The 10,857-nt window shown below is 40.3% G+C and overlaps 2 protein-coding genes across 2 annotated transcripts in view; one reads left to right on the top strand and one right to left on the bottom strand.

Moving 5' to 3' along the window:
- The window catches only part of HMGN1 (high mobility group nucleosome binding domain 1), a 6,196-nt gene extending 440 nt beyond the window's left edge, over window positions 1-5,756 (top strand). The window contains exons 2-6 of the mRNA XM_085305026.1: window positions 144-176; window positions 267-296; window positions 404-454; window positions 3,229-3,360; window positions 5,262-5,756. Of these exons, the coding sequence (XP_085161152.1) occupies window positions 144-176; window positions 267-296; window positions 404-454; window positions 3,229-3,360; window positions 5,262-5,309 (294 nt within the window). The 3' untranslated portion in view covers window positions 5,310-5,756. The remainder of the gene's footprint in view (window positions 1-143; window positions 177-266; window positions 297-403; window positions 455-3,228; window positions 3,361-5,261) is intronic.
- The window catches only part of GET1 (guided entry of tail-anchored proteins factor 1), a 21,486-nt gene that overhangs the window by 9,989 nt on the left and 640 nt on the right, over window positions 1-10,857 (bottom strand). The gene's annotated exons all lie outside the window — the stretch shown is intronic.

The following is a 10,857-nucleotide window of genomic DNA, read 5'->3' as shown; positions in this document are numbered from 1 at the left end:
GCTCGCGGGGCGCCTCCGCGGCGCTTGAAATCCGAAAGCGGCGGCGGGAAGGGGCGGGCGGGCCGCGGCGTCACGTGCGCGGGGGCCCCGTCCGGCCGCGTGCGCGGGCGGCGCCTCACGCGCGCCTGTGTTTGTGTTGGCAGGTGACGGCGGCAGAGGCGGAGGCTGGTGAGGAGGTAGGTGTGAAGGGAGGGCGGGCGCCGGCCCGGCGCGGTCTGGCCACGTACGCTCACGCCATGTCTGTCTGTTTCTTTCCTCGTCTTTAGCCGAAGAGGAGATCCGCGCGGCTCTCCGCTGTAAGTGCAGGAGGCGTTTCTTACCTGTGAGGGGGTTCTGTAGCGGAAAGGCGGGGGGGGGGTATAAGGAGGGACGAAGCTCTCTCTGACTTGTTCTTTCTCCTCAGAAACCTGCTCCTGCCAAAGCAGAACCGAAACCAAAAAAGTCAACGGCGAAGGTGAGAGTTACTGGGAAGAGGGAAGGGGAGAGCAGGTGTTTRGGTTGGTTGGTCAAGTGCCCAGCTACTTCCCATTTCATGTCATGGATGCCTGGTTTCTGAGTGCTTCTGTGTCAGAACTAGCTCTTGCTTGTTCCTCACGGGAACCCTTAGTTTAAAGATCTCTTTCAGACACTCATACCAGCATCTCCAGGTGCACTAGAGAGAGTTCCAATCTGCCACTCTTTCACTGGATCCATGTCAAGCTCTTCTAGGGCTGGATAGAAATGTGAGTGTTGATTTAGGGTTGTTGGATGGTATTTCAGTACTGATCATAGCTAGTTGGAGGTTCAAGCAGCTGTATGTGGGATTGCATTTCATTCTTCTGTAATGAAAGAGAATGGAATATGCTTGCAGTTTAAAGCGATGTATTAAGACAGTAAAATGTATTTGAAGTATTTAGACAGACATGGAAACATACTGAGTTTCCATTCATGTGTTCTAGCTTCTGTATCTTTGTGCACATATATAAATGTTTTTTCATTTATTTATTTCTTTAACTAAATAATTTTTCCACTTGAGTGCTGCAGTAGCTGACTTAACGTTTTTTGTTTATTGGAGAAATAAAAGTGGCTATGTATCTGTCACCATGTTGGTATATATGTATTCTTTAACACACCTTTAAGATTATAAGCTTTTTTTTAAATGTATGGCTTAAGAGCATTTCAAAGAAGCTAATACAGAACTTAACTTACTCTTTTATATATATTTTTACTTTAATAATTCTACTGAATGATTACTTACCAGCAATGCATCTTTGTTCCAATAGTTTGATACCAATGTCCTTCTATTCTCACAGGTGTTAGGCCTAAAGAGTTTAGGAAGGTTTCCAGTTTTACTTGATTTGAGTATTGATTTTAGGTGGTGAAGAGGGAAAGGAGGGGAGCGACGAAGTGGGGACAGTCCCTGTATAACTTTGTAAAGGGATTTTATTTCACCATCAGTATGTTTCAGTTATTTTCTCTGTTCTCTTGATGACAGGCAAATAAATCTCTTCTAAAACTGGGACCAAAGCATTTCTCAGGTTTTGTGGGACATTAAAGATTTAGCTAGATAACATTTTTCAGCATTGGGTTTTACTTGTCTAAATTGCACGTTAGATGATACGGGCAAAGGCCACAAGACCAAACCTAAACCTCCTGGTAAAACATCCTGGAACAATGAATATTTGTATAGAGCAGAAAGGCTCAATATTTGGATAAGTGTACGCTGTTTCTCAATGCATTTTTTTCAGCCATTCAGATCTCACAAGGAAGAAATACTATAACTTAATATAATGAACAGTAAGATTTGAAGTGAGATTTTTATTGAGAATATGTACTAATTTATTTAGGCATTATCAGTAGACAGCCTATTCCTCATAAAATAAGGAAGTAAATAAACTTGCAGAGCATCCTCTGTTTCGGAGTTGTCTATTAGTGTGTGGTTTTATCTTTTGTAGATGTGATGTAGCTTTTTTTGAGCTTTTGTTTTATAATTGCAGTCATTTGACAAAACTATATCTTTCATGAAGAAAATATTTTTACTTTTGCATACATGTGGAATAGGAAATGTATTCAAGTAGCTATTAAAAATTTGAATGTGCAAAGTAACTCAGTAGCCTGACAGTGGGCTTTTTATAAAGAAGAATGCTCGCAGAGAAAACATGAAGTATGGAATACTTCTGACCAAATGGTTTGTAATAGTAATCTGAAATAAACACTTAAACACAGCATGAGCAAAATGAGAACTTCATTTCTCAGAGTGAATTTTTGATCGGAGACAATAGAGCATAGATTATTTTCCTTAGAGGTGTAAAGGTACTACATTTTTTTGTCACTTACCAGATTGTAGCTGTTCAGAGAAAGTATTATAGTTTATCATTTATTTAAAATTGTTAGTGTCATTAATAAATAAGGCTAATGTTTGACAGGTGGTGTAAAAACCAGTACTTTCATGTAGTTTTGAATTGATACAAATACTTTGTAAGTGTGAGGATCAGCTGGAGGACTGGCAAACTTTGTACCACTTGATTGCTGAACGGAATGTCTAGAAGGGTGTACTGCATATTTTCAGGAAATAAAAGCTCTTGGGCAAATATTTTTCCTTGTCCATGTAACAACAGTAATGCAGGTAAAAAAAGGATGTGCTTGAGATACTAGCAAGCTACCATTGAAAATGAAAACTTCAGATGATGTATTTGTTTAGGATAAGTTACTGAAATTCACACATCATAAATAAAAAAGTTGAAAGTTTGAAGTGTTTTGTATTTACGAAGTGGAAGGACTGCATTGCTGTTTTATCTGCCACAAGAGAGAGCAAATAAATCRTGTATTACAAATTTCTTGTATTTTGCCACTGAAATTTAATACTACTGTTTTTCCCTATGATAGATTTTTCAGATGGGTTTGTACCAAACTGAGCAGTACTTTTAGTTCTTACACAGTGTAGTAATTCCAGATTCTGTTAGCCTTTCTGTAAACTGTGGTGTTCAGTTTTGAGGAGGGAAGGGGGGGATTTATCTTCTGATCCTAATTAGATTCTCTCGTTTTCGTGGTTATTTGAACCAGTGATCATTGGTTCAAGAATACAGTTTTGAAAGTTCGTTTTTTTTTTTAACAGTTAAGCAGTATTTTAGCTCATTGGTGGCTGATGGTGGCTCTTGCTGCTTACAGCAAGTTCACCTTGTTTATTATTTTCAAGGTTTACTTGCTAGATCATATGCATTTACTTACTGGAATTTTATTTCATTGTAGGATAAATCTGAGGACAAGAAAGCTCAATCAAAAGGGAAAAAGGGGCCTAAAGGAAAACAGACAGAAGAGACAAACCAAGAACAGACAAAAGACAACTTGCCTGCAGAAAATGGAGAAACGAAAAGTGAAGAGGTAAAGTTACTGGTGTTCTTTGACGGCAGAGCAACTGAAGTACTTGCTGTACYGATTTATGTAATCATCTGACAGACGTGTTTCAGCTAATATATGCAGTACTTAGATTAGAATCTATTTCTGCCGAAAGAAAGGTGTAGATTATGAAAACATCAGTAGATCTGCCAGGAAAATTCTAGTTCCTCCAAAAAGGGTGGAGGTAAAATTGCAGTGATGTGATACCCTGAAATAAAGGGAAAAGATAAGGCTTTTACCTGAGTTCCAATACAGTATGAAGTCCTTCTAAGAGCTGTTTTGCCTGCTGGTAGGTTTTGGATAAGGCTGCTGTACGTGTCTGAGAGGATGAGGGGTGGTTGTTTGGAGGGTTTTTATTTTTTTCAGTCTTGAGTGCAAATTATAAATCTGCCTATGCCATTCTTGGAAGAGAGTTTTCCTCACTCTAAAAAAGGTTTCTGACAAACACACCATTCATTTTCTTGGGAAATTTTCCACTGGAAATGGTTTTCACTGTTCCAGAGTTTTGAAAATCTGAAGTTGAAATGGTTTGACAAAAACTACTTTCTTAAAATAGCAGTCTTATAGACACCTTTGCTGGTAGAAGGGAAAGAAGAGACAAGGACTATTTTATGGTTATGGCTGAAGAAATGAATGTGTCAAATCAGTCTTGGTTGTAATGCTGTGTGAAAATGGCTATTGTTTATGTTTTTGGTTTTGGTGATCATCTAACTTAAACAACATCTATACTATATTCCCTTTTTTTGCTATGGATGTGCCCATAATTTAGTTTTATATTTAGAAGGACAAGATTTGTCAGGAAAGGAAGTGTCTCTTACTAGGGCAACTGTTAAAACTGGTTAAAACACACAAGTTTTCATGTAGGCAGGTTTAGAAGAGTTAGCCTTAGGTTTCTGCAGTGATGACTGCTTCACTCATTCCAGTTAGTTGAGTTGAGTTTAATGATCAGATGATTTGTTAATTTAAATGYGTGACTCATGCTTCCTGTCTGGTGGTTGCATTGAACAAATATATCTTCAAATAGAGGAACAGAATATTTGATTTTTTTAGGTGCATGGTGGCTTTTGGTGGGTGGAGAGAGTACAGAATGATATTTAAGTGTACAGGACAACTTAGTTTGAGGTAACAGTTTTTCATTCGCAAACTTACTGTGTCGTCTTTGTGAGAAGCTGTGTTATTAATAGGAATTGATTTAATTTTGTATATGGTTCTAGCTCTGTATTGCCATCACGTAGATTAGTCATTTTACTTCAAATGTATGCATACAGAATTTCAGCAATACTAATGAAAGTTAAATTTGGCAATATTTTCTCAACTGTGGTTTCTTTGAATTGCTAGTGTAGAAAAGCTGTAAATTTAAGGAATGGATAATGACTTTTGGGGCATACGGTCAYGCTAGGCTTGAGTTGGTCCCACCAGTCAAAATTTCTGAATTAATAAATACTTAAGTCTAGAAGAAGCAGAGGTATAATGTGTCCCATTTCATATTATTTAGACACTACTGTTTTCAACCAGTACAATAGTATCAGTGAACTATTGTGAAAGTCCAGTGTACTCTTCCAGTAACATTAAAATTCAGACAGAATAATGCCTGTTCATGGAAGTGGCTATTGTACCTGATTCTTGAAAAGCTTCCCCCAGATGCAGGTAGAAGACATGTTAACAGATGTTAATGGTTTCTGTTTGGTTAATACTATGACTAAACATTCTATTCTTCTGGTGGTGCTGGAAAACTTTGGAATAACTAAATTAAGTATATTTTTTCTGTTAATACATAGGCTACATTCCATTTTTACTTACTGTTGCAAACACAGTGAGTTTTCCAATCTAAACAGTGTTGTAATTTTTGATCAATTAAGTTTGCATGAACCTTCTTTTCTTTTCAGATCCCAGCATCTGACGCAGCAGTAGAGAAAGAAGCTAAGTCTGAATAACATCTTGTACCAGCTCTTTAATTGGTGGTCCTTATATCTATCTTGTACAATTCAGAGGATTATTTTTATCAACTATTTTGTAAATGCAAGTTTTTTAGTAGTTCTAGAAAACACATTTTTAAAAAGGAAAAAAAAAGAATCCCAACTAAACCCATTTTTTTATATTTAGATAATTGTAAATGCTTTTTTAAAGTGGTAAAATCATGTACTGGTTGTCTGTTTTCTATGAAACCAGAAATCAAAGGAATGTTGACGGCTTCGAAGGCTTGATTAGACTTCATGTTCCATAGAGTGAGGGACAGTTTTTCTATCCTATTAAATGAAGCATAACAGATCAAACTTTGGAATTCATGATGTGTTTAAAACGTCTTAACATTGTAGTTATTTATCTATGATTGTACCATCAGTAGAATTGCTTACCTAATAAAACTGCTCCCTAGTGTTGGATTTCTTGCCGAGTCTTGTATTGTCTGTGATAAAGTTATTTTTGGTAAGTACAGTTTTATTTTTTTCCAACAGCTTTCTAACCAATGTGAAAGATTGGAAACCTTTATTATATCTTTAAATATTGAATAGGTAAAAAGTTCCTGCTTGGCAGATGTAACAAATTATCATGTCAGTATTCAAGATGCTGGTACTTCATGTCTAGTTTTAAAGGACAGCTTTCTATAAAGATGAATAATAACTGGAATAGGCTTAAAAATGGTTTTTAGATTAAAAATATCTATATGAATAAAAGCAATTCCAGAAATGTTCGTACTGTCTGTAATCACCAAACAAAAATAAACCTTGCTCATGAAAGGAAGCTTCTGTAGCCCCTGCATTGACTATGACAACTCAGAGTATAATTTGTGTAGTCATTAAGCTAGCTGTTTTTGCTGGAAAACAATAAATAGAAGTCCTTTCTGTTTTTTATACTTATCTATATTCTTAACATTATTAAAAACATACTTTTCAAGAGGTAGGTGGTAAAACAAGCAGCAAGCAGCATTTAAAAAAATAAACACCTCCTGCCTTCAGCTTCTAAGGTAGTTGCAGTCTTATCTAGACTTCCACTTTGATAGCTTAGTGGTGTTTGTCATGTTAAAAAAAAAAAATCTTTCTGTAATTACTAAGCATCAGGTCTTGGATTATCTGTCTTGGATTCAAGTGTTCGCTTGTGCACCTGTGTGTAAATAACTACTTTAATGAATATGCACAAAGCAGTCCTCTAGAATGCTAACAAATATGACTAATCAGGTGCTGTTGCTTTGAGGCTTTACTTCCATAGCATTTACCTAAGCTATAAGAAGGCCTTTCTATTGAAAATTTTGAAWGAATTTTTGTTGAAATTGAATATAATTATATTCTACATCAGGGTTGGGGTTAGTAAGCCAGTGCGTTCCTAAACTATACATACAGAATTTCCCCAATTATGAACCTAGGCTATGAACTTTCACAAGTCGCTGAGTCTATCTAATGGAACCCACAGAAGATAAGCAGCGGAACAGCTTGGCCAGGAGCAGGGAGGGAGGAACAAGAACACTTCCCTTTTGGTGCTGATGAGTTATTAGGTTGGCTTACCACACTGTGAGGACACCGGTACCCTGTGTATAAGGTTGCAAGCTGACACAGCATAGTTGCAAATAAAAAGTAAAATATAGCTGTGTTGAGAACTAATTCTGGTAGTATAAATTTGTCCTGATTCTCCTTCACTGCATTTGAGAACATTAAATCAATGTTGTTGAAGATTTAACAGCTTTTCAGCAGAAGGGGGCATATTGAGTATTTGTTACTTACCCTTAAAATAAAAACTAAAATCTAGACAGTGTTTCTTCAGTTCTCCCAAAGACAGCAGTTTTATCTTTTTTCATTTTTCCATTATTTTGCTGTAATGCAGCAAGAAGTAGTAGCTTGGCTTTATCTTCCCAGTCTATGCGATGCTAGTGAGATAACTGTCACCTCTTTGTCTTGGGAGGAAAAAAAAATGTTTGTTTTCTTTGTTTCTTTTTTTTCCCCTTGACTGAGAGTTTATGCTGTGAAATACCACCTGTGAGCACAGTATCTGCTTTCTGCTCATTTTTGGTGTCTTCTTCATCCCATGATAAAGTTTTTTTTTTTTTTTTTTTAAAAAAAAAAAGTTTCTAACTTATTTTCTCAAGTAATGCTTTCACTTGAGAAAACATTTTACCATTTTAACCTCTTAAATATTTAAGTAATGTTTTGTTTTACAATGTTTTACAAAAACTTTGAAACAGCTTTGCTTACAGTAAATGATTTCTTTCCCTGTCTCACTGACTCTCCTGCTGTTCCATTTTTCCTTCCTTCTCTAGATGATGTCTTCCAACACTGCACCACGATATGCTTCTGGTCTCATTCTACCATAGGTGTGTTCCTAGCAGAACTCATCTGGCTTTAGCAGTAGCTTTGGCTTCATGTTCTGTGAGTCTATAAGGCTTGAACTGTAATTTTCTGCCACTTTTTCTTTCCCCTGATTATGTTACTTGTTTAACTTCAGTAGTAGCATGATGCTTAGCTGTGCATGCAGTATGTTTGCTTTCTTTACTTCGTATTTTTAGCAAGTCAAAAAACATCAGTTAAATGACCATCGGATTTGCAGGCAAGTATCYGGAAATAACCTCTTTTGCCTCCTATTTGAATGCATACTTTCTATATGCGTTGAGTCTGTAATGGTGAGGTGCTGGCCTTCAACATCCTCTAACCTCTGTCATCCACTGTTTACTTGATCAGAGCTGTTGCCTAATACTTAATTTGTTGAAAAAAGGTTATTTGTCGCTTTGTTGTGGAAGTGAATCAAATCAGTGAAAGCTTAGCCACTACGGGATAGAGAATGTTTAATATTGAAGGGAGAATGAACAGTGGTAGTAGAATAAGAGCACAGGAGCCCTAGATCTGCTTTTCAGTGCTCGGAGCCCACTATTGATGAAGTAAAGAATGAAGTGTACTTTCCTAAAGTACACACAATACGCCTAGTAAATAAGTAGGTGAACAACCTCTTAAATTATGAAATACAAATTGACTGTATGACCTGTGATTGATTCTGCAGTAGATGGAGGGGATGCCTTTCACAGCTCTAATGCCAGTCCCCAGAGCTCAATATATTCATGTAGAAATAGGCATGAAAGGATTCTCTTAGCCTCTAATGTAAAGATAACTGCTGCTTGGGCACCCTTTGAGAAGAAAAAAAATGGCTGCTGTCAAAGAACCATTCTTTAATCGTCATAAGCAGTCCACTCAGGAGAAAGAAATCCAATTTTAAGCCAAGCACATTGCACCCCATAAGGAATACAATTATATAAATGGCAGAGAATGCAGACTGTTGCCCTCATCCACATACCGTGCATGAAATGCCAACATGTAACCATAAAAGACAACACTGGCTGCTGGGAAAATGAGGAGTTGTATGTATTGGCGCAAGATGTCAATCCTGCATGTGGACAATGAATTGGAAGGTATTTAGACTCATCTGGCAAGAATTTACATAGGCCTATTTTGGAGATAGCTTTCTATCCTGTAATGATATCAGATACGTATTTGCTCTGTGTGAATAAGGAATGGAGTGACAGTTAATAACAATTTGCATATACAAAAATGCGAATCATCCATTTGGAAATACAGCATGAAGAGAATAAAACATGTTTCTGTAAGACTTTATTGAGTCACAAAAATGTATTTTGTGTACTGCTACCAGCTACTGTTCTGGTTAAGAGAATGCTATTTTATGCATGCTCATATTGCACCATTCTTCTGGACTTAATTTTTTAGTGTCAGCTAGATCACCACTCTTTATTTAAGACAAGAACACAGCTAGGATGCTAAAGTGCATCCAGCTTTAATTAATACTGATTTGCCTGGCAGTGAAATCTAGGGAGATGCAAGTGGCCCTGAAGAATGATCTGGCTAAAACTTGGAGCAATGCACATGTTCCAGAGGACCACTGATCTCTTTGAAGGGGATATTTCAGTAAGAATTAAGCTTTTTTTTTTTTCTTGCATCCAAATTGTGATGCAGTATTTAACAGGCAATAGGTGGTGAAAAAGAGGAGGCTGGGGCAGCAGGACACACCTGGAAAAACTGCCTATTCCTGGGCCTTCCCCAAATGTGTACAAAACTTTGTCAAAAACTGAGAGCGCATCTGAGGTAGTAAGATTAATACAGAAATATTTTTTACATTGATATGTAAAAATATTTTGCTTCAAAGGCTCTAAAAAATGCATACCAAACTACCATAGTTGGGGGAATGAAAAGGGGGAAGAAAAGGGGCAGCTCCAGATTTAAAACACARTGAGAGTGTAGCCATTGCTCCATTCACATTAGCCTTTGTAGCGGGTAGAGGTAAGAAACAAGTTGTAAGGAGGAGAAAAAAAGCCACCATAAACAGGCCCCCAAAGCTGGTGTGTGGGGGGCAGCTGGTGGGGAGGCTACTACCTCTTTGAAGAGAGGTGATAGGAGGCGCTTAAGCAAAGCTGCCAGTTTTGGAAAGGAGATGCAAACAAACTGATCCCTGCCTCCAAAGAGGGATGGGGAGGAAGCATTCCCCAAAGGGAAGCTAAGGTACCCCCAAGCATCACACATGTGCAACACTGATGGCAGCAGTGGTTGGAGGAACTGGCCTCCTCCCCATCAGTCTGGGTTGCGGCAGCGTGAAGCTAAATCTGCTTTAAGTAGTGCATAGGAGTGGTATAAAGACAATTAATGGATCATGGTGCAAAAACACCGTACTGGTAGCAGGAGGATTATGGCTCTGAGTGGCTGCTGAGAGCAGCCTCACAGAGCCGCTACTGTGTCTTACATAACCAACTGGAACAGTACTCCCGCGGTAGGGCTTGAAAATACACTTGTTCTGCTGGTCAAGTTATTTCCAAACTACAGCAGTTCAGCAGAGCGAGCAGCCCTGTAGTACGGACGTTGTGGCGGCTAACGGCCAGCCAGGCAACGCGGGGGACTCTCGTAACATCGGGGCTCCACAGCCCGCAAGACCTGCACCGCCTCCCCAGGCAAAGGATCACCCCGAGAAGGCCCGACTGCGCCGGAGCTCGGCCAAAGGCCGCGGCGGCCCGGGCAGAGGGGGGGGCGGCGGCGGCGCCTTCGGCCCGCGCCTCCCCCCGCCGGGGTCGCGCGCCCCCCGCGCCCCCAACGGCCGCCGAACGGCCGCGCCGCTCGCGCCCCGCAGCCCCTGTGACGCCTCCCCGCCTCACAAAGCGACCCCGCCCACCGCCCGTCTCATCACCACCCGCCTCCCTCGCACAATCCCTCCGCGCCCGGGACGCCTCGGCCTCCCCGGGCGCCTTCTCCTCGCCTCTCCCTCGCCTGCGCCCCGCCGCCGCCCCCCGCCGCCGCCAGCGGCGCACCACGCCGCCCCTCTCCCCGCCGCCCCCAGCGCCCCTGTTGCCCGAGACGCGGACTACTTTTCCCTCCGCCCTCCCCGGGCTCGCCCGGCGCAGGTGGCGGTTCTCCGCGCCGTGGCAGGTCGCTCGGCTGCTATGGCGGCGGCGCCGAGGCTGCGCTAGCGCCCGCGCAGGGGGAGGGGAGCCGGAGCGCCAGCGCG

This window comes from Rhea americana, unplaced genomic scaffold, assembly GCF_003343005.1.
Source record: "Rhea americana isolate MKP2758 unplaced genomic scaffold, rheAme1 scaffold_101, whole genome shotgun sequence".
Lineage (NCBI taxonomy): Eukaryota > Metazoa > Chordata > Aves > Rheiformes > Rheidae > Rhea > Rhea americana.
Note: the sequence above shows the minus strand (reverse complement) of the source record. Positions and strands in the feature narration are given on the sequence as shown.